The sequence below is a fragment of the Cyprinodon variegatus genome, unplaced genomic scaffold (genome assembly GCF_000732505.1).
Source record: "Cyprinodon variegatus isolate N-32 unplaced genomic scaffold, C_variegatus-1.0 Scaffold109, whole genome shotgun sequence".
Classification (NCBI taxonomy): domain Eukaryota; kingdom Metazoa; phylum Chordata; class Actinopteri; order Cyprinodontiformes; family Cyprinodontidae; genus Cyprinodon; species Cyprinodon variegatus.
In genome coordinates this window covers 232439-249808 of record NW_015150562.1, presented here as the reverse complement: position 1 = coordinate 249808, position 17370 = coordinate 232439, and the positions used below count along the sequence as shown (strand labels likewise).

The 17370-nt window shown below is 37.7% G+C and overlaps 1 protein-coding gene across 1 annotated transcript in view; it reads left to right on the top strand.

Moving 5' to 3' along the window:
• Window positions 1-16861, top strand: part of LOC107084767 (1-phosphatidylinositol 4,5-bisphosphate phosphodiesterase delta-3-A-like) — a 29812-nt gene extending 12951 nt beyond the window's left edge. The window contains exons 2-15 of the mRNA XM_015374767.1: window positions 2793-2960; window positions 9175-9403; window positions 10317-10446; window positions 10819-11044; window positions 11610-11811; window positions 11917-12061; window positions 12569-12721; window positions 12818-12970; window positions 13066-13216; window positions 13337-13453; window positions 13648-13826; window positions 14020-14155; window positions 15588-15737; window positions 15835-16861. Of these exons, the coding sequence (XP_015230253.1) occupies window positions 2793-2960; window positions 9175-9403; window positions 10317-10446; window positions 10819-11044; window positions 11610-11811; window positions 11917-12061; window positions 12569-12721; window positions 12818-12970; window positions 13066-13216; window positions 13337-13453; window positions 13648-13826; window positions 14020-14155; window positions 15588-15737; window positions 15835-15977 (2282 nt within the window). The 3' untranslated portion in view covers window positions 15978-16861. The remainder of the gene's footprint in view (window positions 1-2792; window positions 2961-9174; window positions 9404-10316; window positions 10447-10818; window positions 11045-11609; window positions 11812-11916; window positions 12062-12568; window positions 12722-12817; window positions 12971-13065; window positions 13217-13336; window positions 13454-13647; window positions 13827-14019; window positions 14156-15587; window positions 15738-15834) is intronic.
• The last annotated feature ends 509 nt before the right edge of the window (window positions 16862-17370 follow it).

Genomic DNA, 17370 nt, shown 5'->3' with positions numbered 1-17370 from the left:
TATATATATATATATATATATATATATATATATATATATATATTTTCTTTGGTATTTTGGTACTTTTAGGTCAGCAGTGGTCTTAGTAGACATTGGCCTCAGGGCACTTTATGGTTATTTTTTAAATAGCTATGATTCAATTCTAAGTTGATTATTTATCCAGTATGGTTTAAAGACAGAACCTTTTTTTACATTTTTCTTTACAGCACTGATAAACTTAGATATATGCACGTATGCAATGATTTCTATTGAGCTTTTATATGAAATAACAACAGAAAAGGGAGATTATTGTGAAGAGGAGGATAAAGGATTAACATTCTTTTTCTGGTTATTACCAATTAAAATCTGAACTGTGTGGCATGCATTTGTATTTAGTACTCTTCACTCTTAATGCTCCTAAATAAACTTGAGTGGAACATTTTCGCTGCAGAATTCATCTTTTTTAGTAACGAGTACACCTACTCTGTGTTCTTTAATCTCAGCTGAAGGCCTGAGGAGTTTGTTTAAGAGCATTTGGTAAACAGTCAGCCAAGTAAAGACTCAGGAACACAGCAGGTGGGTCAGGAAGAAGGTGTGGTAATGTTTAATCATCTTGATAATGCATTTTATTTGTGCAGCAGTTTACATTTTAAAACCATCTCAAAGTGCGACCTTAGAAGTGGAAAAAACAATCTGGAGGTGTAAAAACAGATAAAACCTCTGCCAGGAGGCAATAAATGCATAAAAGCATAGATGATCTAAAGGTTGACATGTCTGTCAAGAAGGAAAGGTTATACACCGCTTTAAAAATGTTCCAATGTCTTTATCTAATGTTTAAGCCCCCCGTCCCATAAAGTGTGAGTAAAACAGCTTACATTTATCTGGATAAAAGCAACAGAGGCCTAACAGCTCAGTCTGAACAGAGCCTAAAATAAAAGACCATGTTTGTGTAAAACATGTAATTAGTATTTTTTTTTTTGTGGAAGCAGACTAGTTCTGACTTGTTTGAAAGGACATGTAAGTCTTTTTTAAAGCAGTTTCTTTTAAAGGTAATTTTCTAAAGCTTTTTATCTTTCTGTTGTGATTTAGTAAAATATTTAAGAACACAGATTTGGGGGAAAAGGACAATTGAGGACTCTAGGATCAATTAAGTTGCAAGACATTTAAAAAGTACATTTAAATTTGGATTTAATAAAAGATTAAATTAAATGACATTTCTTAAAGCAGAGGAAGGCTGCATTTCCTTTGTTTGTAACACTTAGGAATAGGTTTCTGTGTTTAGCCTCGACTGTAACCTTGAAATGAAGCCGTTGCTTTTCATACCCATCAATAAATGCTTCCTCAAGCTTATTTCTCTCTCAGGTTATTCTTCCTGTTGTATCATCATTTTATTTAATTATTTTATTCTTAAGAGATGTGTTCTGCTCCAGATTCTACCTGCTTTCCACTCTCCTACTGCAGCTTCTGTGGCAGTTTAACAGAAAAAGCAAAGTCAAATAGAAAAGATATTAGTACAGGCGCAACGGAAAAAGTAAATTTAAGATTGTGTTGATAAAATGTCATCCAAACTCTAAAGTTAAAATAGATTTATCTGGTTTAACATACATCTTAAGAAGAATGAATTATCACTAACTGCTTTGCTTTAATCAATTTAGCTTCCATGACAAGGATTGTATAGCTTGATTTGGTATTTAAATTATGACAGTTTTTGTTGGACTTGTAAGAAAAAAAGTGATCCATTCTAGGGCTGAAAAAATAAATCCAATTAATCGTGATTACTCGGTTGTTGAAATAACCGTCAACTAATTTAGTAATCAATTAATCATTAACTGGAGTATAGAGAATGTAAAACATGTCTTTAGCTGACAGATCGACCCACTTAGAGGAGTACTTATATCAAAATTGTTAAAGAAAAATGTAAATATTTTGCATTTAAGATTAAAAAAAAAAGTTTTCTTTCATTGTGCTCTATTCAGAACATCTCAAGTGGAAAAGATTTAGTTTCACCTGTTCAAATTTAGCAAAAAGTCTTCTTTAAGGAACCTTTTACTATCTGATTATTAATTGATTAATTAATAAGGCCTAATTAATTCCAGACTGCAACAGCGATACTTCATGGATTGCATAGATTAATATCGATGACTAATAAACTGATCTGATGCTTCCTGTTTTTGCATCCAAGAGGTTTTGCCTCTCAATGTCTGAAATGTTCCCAACATTTAGATCAGAAAAAAAAAACACTATAAAACCATTTACTGGTAAAATAGTCACAAAAAAACTTTAATGCTTGCATGATTTCTGATTTCCTGTGGTACCCTTAGATCAAGTTATATCTTACTTTTTTAAGATTTTGTCCATAATATTGATCTTTATTTGATTAGCTGTGGAGTGAAGAGGAGCTATCTTACCTTGGTGCGTTCACAACAATGATTGTCATGTATTTACAGATTAGCTATAGAAATGCAAAAGTTAAAGAAAGTTCTTTATATTGCTTTTGGTTTGTGAAAATGTATCTTGCCAAAGCATGAAATTAAATTTCAAATTCACTTCAGCATAAACAATGATCTAATGGCTTCAAGGTTTGCATAGAAAACATGGGGGGCGTGAGCGGGAGAGCGGTGGTTACAGCTTCATAATTTAATGTCTGTTGAATCAGCTTAATTCATTGTTTAAAAAGTCCAAATGTAATTAAAATAAGAGATTGAATTTCTATGCATTATTGCTCACAAGTGGAAACAACTTATTTGTTCTTATCTCCCAAAATAAATCATTTTTGAGCTCTGCTTATGTTCTACTGTCTGTGTCCACTGCAGGCATTTTGGACAATGAGGACATCCAAGTGATGATGCAGGGCTGCAGCATGGTGAAAGTTCGCTCTCTGAAATGGCAGAAGAGCCGCAGCCTGAAGCTGCTGGAGGACGGGCTCACCGTTTGGTGTGAGACGACAAAAAGCTCCCTCAAAGGCAAATCCCAGCAGACATGTAAGTCAGACTCAAAGCGGTGCATGCAAAGGGATCATCAGAAGGATTGGATTGGATAGATTTATGGTAATTAACAAAATGGTGATTCGGCAGGGAAGGGAAGTTAGTTATAAAACAAGCAGGAAAAATTGTCTCTCAAGACTGTAAATAACCTGGAACATATGCTGTAATGGGAATGACGAAAGGAAACCCAAGCATTTCAGCTTGTAAGGAAGTTCAGCCTAACCTACAGGCAGTGAACATGGAAATACCTCACATGCTGCTTCAAAGGTGTCTGGTCTATAATTAAATAGAACCTGCTCCTAATTCTCGTCAGCATTATTCTTTCTTTTCATGTTACTTTTGCTTTCTTTAAAATAGTATTTTTATGGTCCACAACTGCATGGTTTAAAGGGTATAGAAGCCAAAAAAGAACCGGCTCCTTCATGGGGATACTATTTGTTCCCGTTTGCAGCAGGTGAAATAAATGGTTAAATAATACTCAAGCAGAGAAGACAGAGTCTGAAGGATGTTATCGCTGCAGGTGTTTCCAGAAAGTTAGACAAAACTGATAACTAAAGCTCTTTTCATCAGTCTTTCAAATCTCCAGCAGCCATCTGTCATCAGCTCACAAAAGAGGTTAGACTTGATTCTTAACATTGTTTCAGATTTGTATATTTAACAGAAGCCAGTTTTGCTTTTGTGATTCTTTTGTATTCTTCGTTCTAAAATATTTACCAGCTGATTTAGAGGCAATTAAGTGAATGCTCAGTAATTGTCTGTTCGAAGGTTGCTGGGAATTGACCGGAATCGGAAGCATGCAAAGTAGATTATGTCTGAATTTTTCCTGGAACCAAGTTAAGGAGCCAAATCTGTTTTGGTTTACAACGTGTTCTCACTTACTTGCAAAATGCAGTTTTTCTCACAGTAAATGTAGAACAAGAATCTCAGAAATTTGGTCTCTTATTGCTTTAAGTGCCTCTATGTTTTCACAGAAAACACGCACCTGTTCAGTTGCTTCTCAGTTCCTCCAGGACTCTAGATGAAGCAAATGCAATTTGTTCAAACACCGAAGCATCAGAATAGGGAGAGAAAAGGATTGTTTAAAGTAGGTCATCTTGTCTGAGCACTTCTAAAGAACTAATATTGGTTGGAATTAAAGGTACCGGACTGATAAAGCTAAAATATCCTGTAAGCAGCATAAGTATGCATGTTAGTGCTTTGTTAAAAGGCAGAAGATCTATTTTTTTTTTTTTTCAGATTATAAAGCACCAACATTAGCTTAAGTGAGCATTCATGTCATCCAACCTCTGAATGCATAGAAGGCAGCACATTTACCAACTAATTATATTTGATAGTACTGGTGAATGCTGCTGCGATAAATAATTAAAGCATATTAATGTCTTTCTGCTTTTGCTTTATTTTCAACTACCAAACTACTGAAAATATAAATAACATTCAAAAAAATCAAAAAGGTATTTAAAGAAATGTTTTTGGGTGGGGTCTAACGTTTTGGCATTGATAACCTTTTATAATACCAGGCGAAAGATGATGATTGTGGGAAAATCATGGAGAAATCTTTGTTTGTGGCATAAAATATATGGATATATTTCACACATTGAGACATGTTGAAGGTGGGCCATTGTCTTCTTGACAATCTACAATAACTATCCGGCAGCATTTGATATTTAGAATGATGATCAGCTGTTAACAACTTCATCTACTGATCAGTCAATAGAAAAACTCTATTACGGTAGCGAACATGCATGCAAGGCAATCTGCTTCCAGGAAATTGTATGCAAAACGGGAGAGAAGCATGTGCAAAACCCAGCGGTCAGGAAATAATATATCAATCAAGAACTCATAGCAGTAACAGTTACAGATGCAAATGGAAAACTAATGAATAGCCTAATAAATGTAGCACTGTCACACTGGCTGTGATGAACTGTTTATAAAGATGAAGAAAATCTTATGTTTTATACTGTGCATTGGTAATACAGGAATACTTGAGATGATGTATTAATTTATCCACTATAACATTCATTGTGAACACAAAACCAACACAGCTTGTAAAAGGGACAAGATGAGGAGCTGCAGTGCTGAACTGGGATGTGGCAAACTGGGGAATTCCCATTATGGACGTGCACCTACAAATTTGCATCAATGATTTCTTTTTATCAACTATGTTATGCAAATTCCGGAAAAGTTTAAAAAACAATCCACCGGACTTGGTTTCCAAGGTTTGAAGACGTTTCGCTTCCCCTCCGGGAAGCTTTTTCAATTCAAAAAGGGGAAGCGACACGTCTTCAAACCTTGGAAACCAAGTCTGGTGGATTGTTTTTTTTAAACTTTTACGGAAGGAGTATTACCTGGATGACTGAGAATCTTCATCAGCATATGTTATGCAAAATCTTTAAAGGATTGTTTTTTACATTTCCTTCATCTATGCAGTATTGTAATAATAAGTAATGGAGGTGACAGTAGAGTAGGATGCAGGAAATTGTCCTGCTACCAGAGGGTTGTAGGTTCAAACCCCAGTTTTTATGGCCTTTAGCAGAAGAATGTGGTTGTTTTGAGGACAAACACTGATTGTTGCATAACTGGGTTGCAGAGACTATTGGCTTCTTGGTGCTGAAACAGTAAGAAAGGTAAGTCTTAGCTGGTATGTACCGGGCTGCAGAAGACAATGGCTGAAGGAGAATTGTGGGGAAATCTTTGCAAAGGCAAGTTTAGTTGTATAGCACAATTCAGTACATGGACAATTAAAAGAGCTTTAGTGAATAATAATTCTGTGACTGTTTTTGAGTTTAAACAACTTTAGACTTAGGTTTGGTTAAATTGCCAAACCAAAAAGCAAAATGTTGCAAAATAAGATACCACTGTCTTTAAACAGTACAGCAGGCATCCCCAAAGTCGGTCCTCGAGGGCGCTGTCCTGCAGGTTTTAGAGGTTTCTCTGCTTTAGCACAACTGATTCTGATGATCGCAATTCAGCAAAAGCCTGTTAATCAACTATCAATGTAAATCAGCTGTGCTGGAGCAGGGAAACCTCCAAAACCTGCAGGACAGCGGCCCTCAAGGACCGACTTTGGAGATGCCTGCAGTACAATAAAGACCCAGGTGATCTAAAGTCCCTGTTTGTCCATCCAGGCGGAATAGATTTCACCATAATGCTGAATTGTTTTTGCGCAGATGCATTAATTTCCTTGTTTATTTGTAATCTCTGTGTTGAATGAGGGAAAAAATAAATGAACCATTTGTCTGACTGAATTATTTGCTTAATATTTTCTTAACAGGTGAAAACATGTCCTATTGAAGCTCTGTCAAATAGATGTTAGTATTGTGTGGCTGATATGTGACTCATGATGACACACAAACAAAAATCATATCTCAGTTTTTGATTGTTGATATACTAAAAGCATCACATTCTCCATTTCGTGAAGCTTTGCTGCTCAATTGTCTGCTGACGTAAATGGAAACACTCACTTTCTTTTATTGCCCGACCTTTGTCTCAGGTGTTCCTTCTCTGTTTATGTTGATGCTGAATTTACGGTTTTAATGCCGATCTGAGGGACCTGTGGGGTGGGGCAGGGGGCGGGCTCAAGTTGAGTAAATGGTGAAGGCCTTTTGATTCTTTTGCAGCTAAAAATAGATGCATTCAGATTGTAGCACACCCTTCAACGGTGACAACAAAGCCACATGAGACCAGCCTAACCACTTCAGCTGATAGCGTCATGAGACACTTTACAGTCTGCAGAGGATCAAGTCTTGGTTTGCTTAGTTTTTGGATTCTTTTTTTTTATTTTTAGCACCCTCTCAAAGTCTGACGCCTGCAGACACGGATGGTTGTGTCTAATGCTCCAAAGCATTCGGCCAACAGTCCACTGACTGAATGCTCTACTCCAAACATAAACACATGCATGTTACTTCTGCCACATCTCCTGGATAATCACAAGGAGAGAATGTGGAGACATTTTTAAGAGGTGGGGAGAGGAGGTTTTTATGGCCTTTAGTGGGAGAATGTGGCTATTGTGAGGACAAACACTAGTTGTTGCACAACTGGGTTATCAATCGACTATGGGTTTCTTGGTGCTAAAACAGTAAAAAAGTTGTGGCTTAGCTGGCATGGGCCGTGCAGTAAAAGAGAATGATTGAAGGAGAATCGTGGGGAAATCTTCGGTGGAATCTCTAAATCTGTGATTTTACATCGCAATGAAACAAGTTCACAAAGGATGACTGTTAGTGTTTGAAACCAAAGATAATCAACAATAACTGACTGTCGGCTATGAAGTACGTCTTTAATCAGCTGATAGAAAAGCGCTTGTCCTCTCAAGTACTCTTTTTGTATGTCATGTTATGCATATGGGTGTTTTTTGTATTTTTTTTATTTACTCTTTAATTATAAATCAGTAAAGAAATCATGAGAATTTTTTTCTGATTTGTTTGCACATAAATGCCCAAATTACAAGGGCTTCATTCATGTTGTCTGTTTAGTTTGACTATGATAAGGCAAATTATTGCTGTTCTGTTCCTGTTTAGTAGTAAACTGTCATTTTATAATAAGCACACATCAAACTTGGCATCCTATATAAGTTCATTTGACCCTCGTCCTTAATATTGATAAAATTGCACAGTGTAACAGGGTCAATTAGTCAGGAGCAAGTTCATTTCTTGACAGAGAACCCTGCATAAAACTTCTCCATCATTTAGGCCAGTGACTATAATTGATGAATCAATTATTTGTACAATAAACTTAAATGAGGTTTTGCATCCTTGTTTGTCTTCCTTCTGTCTCTCTTTCTCTGCTTTTACTGAAGATCGTATCAATCTCTATTCACCCCTTCCGTTTCCTTTTCCTTAGCGTTGCAAGGTGCTGCATGAGAGTCTTATAACAGAGGAATAGCAAGCAGGAGAAACGCTAGCTGAGATTTGGAAAAATTGAGATGCAGTTGATTTCAAGCGGACAGCTGTGACGTGGATGTGGAAGTACTTTGGATTTAAACTGAATGACAATCCTTTTATTGTTTATCCCAAAAAATTCTGGGAATTTTTATCATCCATCAAGATTTGACTTCTTTTCAATGGTCTTCATGGTCCTGCCTTCTCTGACAAATCACTTAAACCTTAACAGACCCATTTTTGCAGAAATATAACCATGCATAGGTGAACTTTATGTAATACTTATACTTCTGAAGGATGTTGGCTGGTTTGTATTTTCGCATATCAAAGCACAGTGGAAAATATTACAAATCCATGCCACACTTTTCTGATTTTTATATTCAAAACGTTTATCAAAATCTGGTTTCGTATTTCTTTAGCTTCTATCTTATGAACCATTTTCAATTGGTCTGTAAAATAAAACTGTGATTTTATGATATATAAAAAATAACTGTGTTATTATTAAACGGTTCATAGCAAAAAAAAACATAATTTTGCTCTCAGGATTTTCAAAGCTTATTACATTCAACCCCTGTCAACAGGAGAGTGGTCTCCTATATGTTTATGTTTTTTTTCCACCACCTCCCCTTGACTGACTTGAATGAATGGGAGATTAACAGACCTCTGCAGGCCGTGCTGGCTGCTGGGCAGATTGCTCAATCATTTGATGCAGGTGTGCTGGAGCAAAGACACATTGAAAACATGTAGAACTATTACAGAATACAGGACCTGATGACTACATGTACAGGTCAAGCTTTAACTGTTTCCAGCTCTTACAATCAACATTTGTGGGCACGTTGCCGGATTTCTAGAGGCCCAGGAAGAGGTTGTAGCTTTAAATAAGGCCTCAAAGATGAGCGGCTAATGAGCTGGCCCCCCTTCCCCACCTGACTGAATCTCATTAAGAGCTTGTGGGCTCTTCTTAAACGTGAGATTTACAGATTTACGGCTCTTAGAAAAGCCTTGGCTGCATCAGCAAATGTTGGTTGTGATCAAGAAGCCGCTGAAGTCCAGTGATGAAATGCTCTGTGCTGCAGATTTTAAAAATGAAAACCTGCTAACAAGTAATTTAACTGGATATTTATAGCTGAAAAACAGCTGCATAATGCTTTTTTATGTTCATCAAAGGTTCTTTTAAGGCTTTACTGTGATTTCACAACCTTAAACTTTACAATCAGTTTGCTTTAATGGGTTTTACAACCCTTTATAACACCTGATCTTTAGCCGCTCTGTGTTGGTGCTGTGACCTGCTTTGGCCCTGAAAACACGCCAAACTCTGCCTTCTGTTTTACCACCAGTTGCAGTGACAGAGGTGGACTGTGTGAGCGAAGGCTGCCAGTCGGATGCTCTGAGGCGGCTGTCCGGGACGATGCCAGACAACCAGTGCTTCACAGTGATCTTCAAGGGATCCAGGAAGAGCCTGGACCTGATGTGCCCCTCTGCTGAAGAGGCCCAGTGCTGGGTGCGAGGTCTCCGCTTCCTACAGGAGCGTGTCACACATATGACACAGAAGGAAAAGCTGGACCAATATCCTAAAAAAACATATATGAAAAAAGCAAATCATCAGTAACTGAGGCAGCATTGCTATGGTAACTAACTCTGCTGTCACTGCACTTAGCATAGCTGAGGTGAGACGTAATTATTATGTTTCAAAAGGCTTTTCTAAATATAGTCTAACTGTGAAATGTTGATTACAATCACTCAGGTGAGCCTGTCTCAGTATCAGATATATAACTATCCATGGTTCTGGTGTATATTCATGTTTAAAGTACCTTCAGTATTTATTAGTATCCCTGGTGGAGATCCTTAAAATCCCTTCAAGTAAATAAATATTTAGCTTTAGATTTTTAATCTCATAATTAAGCTTCTAACTTTATACATGGGAGAAAATAACACCCTTTGCAAACATCGCATTTCTTATCTTTGCACAATTTATTTTTTGATCAAGGGTCTTGAACTCCTGCAACCTTTGAATGTGTCTCTGGCTCAAGGCCTCTTATTCAAATGGCTGCCCTACTGATCGGGTTAGAGGCAATCACGTCCTGTTTGTTTGCTAAAGGCCTATGTTTGTTTTAGGTGCTTGAATCCAAGCTGGATATAAAAACATGCAAGGAAATTACCGTTGAGGTCTTAAGAGTCTTAGTTTTCTGGGAAAGGCCATTGGGTGTTTTGTTTTAAATTTCCTTGTATTTCACCTGCTAACAATGCAAGGCCTTCAGACGGGAGAAAAAAAAGATGAAGTCATAGATTATTTGATAAATCAGATCAACATAGAAAATATTTCCACTACATACACCTTTTGATCTTATTATCTCACGCAAGGTTTTAGGGCACTAACTCAATGTTCTTAGATTAGAGTTGGGATAGGTTGTTCAGTTTTATGGTAATGCACTGTTGTCTTTGCAAAGTTTCCTCTTTGTTTTTCTTTAACCCTCTACAATTGGATCCGTGGCTATCTGAAGCGTGCAGATGAAAACCAGGATGGTAAGATGACCTACGAAGAGGTCAGACGGCTGCTGCAGATGATCAACATCGACCTGAACGAGCAGCATGCTCGCTGTTTATTCAAGGTGGGGACATTATTTCCGGGCCTCATGGTCTGCCTCCTCTCTGTTAAATGTCACTAATATCAGCTTAGGAGTTTTATGGTCTATTTAGTGCGTTTTCAGGTTTCTATGATGATCTAAATTCCAGTCTCTGTTTAATTACTATCCCTCTGCATGTTTATTTGCTCTTTGAGGTTATGTCTTTGCTTAGGTGGAATTAATATCTGCTGTGTCAACACTTTGCTGCAGCAATCTCTTGTTTTCATCCTCCTTCTCCACTCCCCATATTTATAAAGTGCTCAGAGTTGGGTTGAAATATTTCCATCCAGGATTTTGAAACCGTTTCGTGAACAAAGCGTATTATAAAGGGTATGTTTCCTTTGCCTTGTGTCCCAGCGCTGTGATAAATCCTGCGACGGCCGCCTGGATCACAATGAGATCGAGGAATTCTTCAGGGAGCTCATGCGACGACCTGAGCTGGACGCCGTGTTCAGGCACTACTCCAGCAGCGGTTCTGTGCTTACCATGGCGGAGCTGCGAGACTTCCTGGGAGACCAGGGAGAGGACGCCTCTCTGAATAGAGCACGAAATCTCATACTCGCCTATGAGTTTGATGACTTGGGTAGGTCCTTGGAACCAGCTATTCAAGCAATAAAAGCAGGGGCCTCTTTGATTTTTGTCTCACCATTTTAGTTTTATAAGAGAGACATAACAGTAATTGTGTCTTAAAAACATTAACTGTATAAGTGTTGTTTTATGCTCAAACTAATTAGTTAAGTGTAAAATTCCTTAGTTTATTATTTCAATGCTTTTAAAATGCTTTATTCTGTAATTATCCAGTCTTTTTGAAGTTCTGTATATTTAACTTTGTTTTGTACTTCCAATCCAATTGTATTTGTTAAGCACTTAAAAGAAACCACAGCTGACCAAATTGCTGTACAGAAAATAAAAATAAATAAATAAAACATAAAACAGTACAGGTAAACAAAAACAGCTAAAACATGGGTAAAATAACATTCACATAATCTAATCAATACAATTGTGTAAAAGACAATGACAAATGACACTAGGGCTGGACAATTAATTGCATTTGCAAAGCAACAGTTTCTTTTATAGTAGAGATATATATATAAAATCAGTAATCATCCAAAAGTGATTATTGTTTTTATTTTCACCATTGATTGCAGCTCAGAAGAAGATGTGCATGACAAAGAATGGTTTCATTACCTACATGCTATCGATGGAAAACGACGCCTTTAACCCCGAACATGGTCAGATCTATCAGGACATGACCCAGCCCCTGGCGCACTACTTCATCTCCTCATCACACAACACCTACCTCACCAAGGACCAGGTGACGGGCGCCAGCAGCACAGAGCCTTACATCCGGTGTGTTGACAGGGAGAGAAATAAAACCTCTTTAGGGAGCTTGGTTTTAACCAAGGCAGCAGAGCGGTTATCTATATGGTGACATGAATGTGTTCCCCCTGTCAGGGCTCTGAATCAGGGCTGCCGCTGTGTGGAGCTGGATTGCTGGGATGGAGATAAAGGCGAGCCTGCCATTTACCACGGCCACACCCTCACCTCCAAGGTTCCTTTTAAGGAGGTCATTGAAACCATCAACCAGTACGCCTTTAAGGTATGACTCATCGCCTAGACCTGTTTTTCTTCCCTTTAATGCTTGCAGCTTCTCCGGTAGCTGGTATTTTGGTTTGGATTTACACTAAGGCTGACACAATTAATAGTGATTAATCGATTATGGAAATAATCGTCAACTTATTTAGTAATCGATTAATCCTTAACTGGGGTATAGAGACTAAAACATGCCTTTAGCTGACAGAGCAACCTACTTAGAGCAGTAATTTTCTTTTTTTTTTATTATTTATAAGTTTGCATTTAAGATTACAAAAATGTGTCTGTCAATATGCTCTATCCAGAACTCCTAAAGTGGAAAAATTTGAGTTTCACTTGTTTTAAATTCATAAAAAGCCTTTACAGAATCTTTTTCTTTCTGATTGTTAATGGACTAATCGAAAAAATAATCAACAGATGAATCAATGTGCAAAAGAACCGTTAGTTGCAGCCCTAATTTACACTATTAACTGGATCTTTTTAGCATTACCTGAATGTGTGTTTCTCCCTGCAGGCGTCCCCGTACCCCCTGATCCTCTCCCTGGAGAACCACTGCTCTGTGGAGCAGCAGGCTGTCATGGCTAAACACCTTCGCACCATTCTGGGGAAGAAGCTGCTAACCAAGCCTCTCAGCGACCTGCCCCTGAAAGAGCTTCCTTCCCCTGAAGTATACACTCTCACACACGCTGGGAACTCCTTCCAACTTTGTTAGACTGTCTGCTTTTCTAATCAAATCATTTGTACCCATTACTTTTTCTTCCAGGAGCTTAAGGGGCGGATCTTGGTAAAGGGGAAGAGGCACACTCCTCACCTTGGTCAGCTGGAAAAGAACGCAAGCTTCCCCAGCTTCTCCTCAAGCTTTGAGGATGAACAAGGAAGCATGAACAAGAACACGCCGAAGGGCGATCCTGCAAAGGTCAGTTCAGATGTTTAAGACTCAAATTGTTTCTGCGTCAAAAGTAAATGTTTAACCTAATTAACCATTAGGGGTTAAACATTTTCTGTTCTTAGGTCTGTTCCAAGCTGAGCCCCGAGCTTTCAAAGCTGGTGGTGTACTGCAAGAGCGTCTCCTTCCGAGGGTTTGAAAGTGCATCTAAATGCACCCCGGATGAAATGTCCTCTTTCTCTGAAAACGAGGCGCTCAGACTCATCAAAGACTCTGGTATAAATAGAGGAAGTAAAACAAAAGATTAGTGGTGTCAAGCCTTTTCAGTACTGAATGTGTAATCATCCTCCAGTGCTTCATTTCATCTCATGCTGTTTTCCATCTCTTCATATCCAGGGAAGCTTTTTGTGCAGCACAACTGCAAGCAGCTGAGCCGGATCTACCCCTCTGGCCAGCGCCTCCAGTCATCCAACTTTGATCCTCAGGAAATGTGGAACGGCGGCTGCCACATGGGTTGGTAAACAGCAGTAGAGGCTGCAATACTACAGCAGTTTAGATCTATTCAAGTTGAAAAGTCATCCTTTGGGTGTTTGGGATTATGTTTGTTTGCCTTTTTTTTTTTTTTTTTTTTAGTTTCATGTTTCAGTTTGACTTCTTTATTTTTCTTTCATGCTGATGGCTTCACTTCCCTCTCTGTTGTCCTTTAGTGGCTCTTAACTTCCAGACCCCCGGGGAGCAAATGGACCTCAACCAGGGTCGCTTCCTCCCCAATGGCCGCTGTGGCTATATTCTGAAGCCCAGCTTTATGCGCAGCCCGACGTCCAACTTTAACCCGGAGAACACAGGCGGAGGCCCCGGGCACACCCCCACCCAGCTGACCATCAAAGTGAGCCGTTAAAACTGGGCTTATTTGGAACTAACCTAATTATTATCTCACAGAAATTCCTTAAATCTCTACTGATTTGTTTTTCTTTAGATTTTAATACCTTGCAAGTTACCGCCTTTAACCTATATCAAGAAATATTGACACATTTCTCTAATGCATTTCCTTTACGTTTATTGTCGTTCTTTTGTTTTAGATCATATCTGCTCAACAACTGCCAAAAACAAATATAGAGAAAGCCAGCTCCATCGTAGACCCGCAGGTGGTGGTAGAAATCCATGGAGTGCCCATCGATAAGGCGAGAAATAAAACCCAGCGCATTGACAACAACGGTAATGTCCAATAAAACCAATTAGGTATCAAAGTATAACTGGTTTTAGCAGGCTTGTGGTTATACAGCTGTGAGAGTTAAATCATATTGTTTATTCATTGATATTATTCTATGAAATTATATTTGTTTATAAAAAAAAGCAGCAGAAAATTAAAAGGAAAAAATAGAATGACCTGAGACATATTTAGGATTTTGTGCATTAAGACTACAAACATCAATAACTAATATGTTGTGATGTATTAGTTATTTTTTCAGTGTGGCATGTCCATTCTGTGCCTGTGCCAGTTCAGTGGCATAAACAGAGAGTTATACTGGGAAGGCTGGTGCCCTTAATGGTTTTAATGGTTCCGCTGCAGCAGCACCTGCTTTGGGTAACTCTCTGATCTTAATCAATTCTAAAACAGATGGGAAATTTAGTGTCATTCGTTTGAGTGGAAAGAGTAAACAAGAAGTATTTTCTAAGATTTTGGGAGTGCAGTTAACAACAGTAAGAGTCACAATTCACATGTAGAGAAAACTTGGAACATAGCTGAAACTTCTTGGAAGGGGCCGACCTCGGCTCATCTCACATTTACCTGAAAGCAAATTTTATTGCCTCCAAGACTTTTGAAAAACTTGTCTGTGGAATGAAAGGAGCAAAAGTGAAACTATTTAGAAGGGAAGCACGCCTGGCATGAAACTAACAGAGGACTTTCAGAAATGAATAGAAACATAAACTCTGCTCTCTACCAGAAAACATTGAGGGAGAAATATCTTGCCATTAGTTTTTAGCCATAACACTTGGATAATGGAGGAGGGCAAAGATTTAACCACACTAACGAGTGAAGAATGAAGAAATACAAGAATTAAAGGGGTAGGAGTACATAAGTTTTACTTCTTCCTACTCCTTTTTGCACATGTAATAGAGGTATATTAATTTAGGAAAGAAGGGTACCTTGTTTGTTGTTTTTCTCTCCAATGTTTTTAAACATTGTTTTATTGTTTTTTTGTTTTTCTCTTGCATGTTCGAAATAAAGAATAAAATAAAAAATAAAAAAACGAGTCCACATCTGAATGACTTGAAGCATAAAAAAATATTAGAATTTTGGAGTGGCTTATAAAAGTTTACTCATGAGTAAAAACCCTGTATTGCAGCTGAATCAAAACATTTATGCAAAGCCCTGTGCTTCATAATCCATCCAAACGACTCCTGCCAGTTATTTCAATTTCAGGGTGATTACTTTTCTCCATAAGGACCAGGTTGCCTTGGATAGGCTTTATCCTTTAAATAATTAATTAATTATTATCTGCTGACTTAATGTATATTTCAGTAACAACCAAAACAGAAGAAGCTACATATTGTAGTTGTTAGATGTTTTTATTATTTATAAGTGGTCTGCTTTACATTAGGAAATCCACAGGACTTATTTACAGCTCTTGTGCGCCCTCTACAGGTTTCAACCCAAGATGGGACTGCACTCTAAGCTTCCAGCTGCAGGTCCCTGAACTGGCTCTGGTGCGCTTTGTTGTTCATGATCACGACCACACTGCCAAGAACGACTTCGTGGGACAGTTCACGTTGCCTTTCACAAGCCTCCGCACAGGTACCCTGAAAAGGCTCTGCTTCATCGCAGTAAAGTGTCACTTTTCCCCCCCAGATTGTTCTATTGTAACATGTTTTCAAATGCTTTTTCCTCTCAGGGTATCGACATGTTCACCTACTGAAGGCAGATGGTTCCAGTCTGTCCCCAGCAACGCTCTTTATCCATGTAAAAGTGATCCGCAGGGAAGTTCCTGTCAAGACTGTGGCACAGCGAATGGCCTTGGCGAAGGGCAAAGTGTGAACCAGACAAATATACATTTTTCAAGATGCAAATCTTCAGAATAAATGCTTTTTCATGGAAGAGCATTTAATCTGGGGGGGTTGCTGCTGCTACTGTTATCCCCTCTCCTCACCAAGACCTCAAGTGGTCCATTTCTGATCAGCTGCTGCAAATTCCCAGAAGGAAGATCTTTGGGAAAGATGAAGAGGATAGATGACTCTCAGATGCACTGTGAAAAAAAAAAAGACTGAGGCTTATAAAAGCATCCTTAGTAGGCACTAATGTTTTACTGCTGAATCTTAAAGACTTCTCCATAGAGGAAATTTGTTAGTACATTTTTTGTAATGTAAATTTCCAAAATGCAACATTTTTTATTTTCTGATTTTAGAGGATGAGAGAGATAAGAAACAGAGCACTTTATCATCAGATGCTACGGTGCTGTACAAAGGAAGCTAGCCAGAAAATAGCTCTGACTTAAAAAGTATACTTTTTTGTATCTTAACTCTGTTTTATGATTCACATGTATTAATCTCTTAACTTTTTTTAATGAAGTCTTAGATTTTATTCAGTCCGTCTTACCTAAAAGTGATTTTAATATGTAGATAATATTTATCTGAACTTGATTAGTAGTTGTGGCGTATCTGCCCGAGTGTCATTTCACATATTGAAATAAGTATTAACTGAAGTAGTGTTGAATGAGCGTGTTGAGTCCATGTCTCAGGTTTAATGGTAAACTACTGTTTTTTTGTTCCCCCCCTCAAGTTTATGTTCTCATGTAATGCTAAGAGCAACAAATGTTCACAAACTCTGACCGTAAAAGGTTTATTTTATTTTTGTAATTCTAACATGTACGAGTGAAGGAATGTTGCAGTGTTTTATAGATTTCATCTTTATAAAGCACAGATATCATGTACTGAGACTCTTCTTGTTAATGTCTTTTTATTTGGTTTTGTGTGTTGTTTTTCTAAATGCTGTCAAGTACAGCTGCAGATTTACATTTCTGATCTGAGATTCCATCAGCTCATCATGGACCTGAAAATCCTATTAATTTGGTTTAAATTTATTTAAATAGGGATACTGTTTAGATGCCACATCAGCAAACTATTGTTAATGTGGTTTGACTTGGATTGTGAATTTGGCTTTCAGTTAAATTCCCTATCGATCCATCTGCTATATGAATCATAGATTCTGGATAAAGAAGATCGATACATGTCACTTAAAATTATTCCATATAACAAGGTATGTAATATATAAACAGATAACCTTTTATGTCTTATGAACAAACTATATATATATATATATATATATATATATATATATATATATATACATGTGTGTGTGTATATATATATGTGTGTGTGTATATGTATGTGTGTATGTATATGTATATATATATATGTATATATATATATGT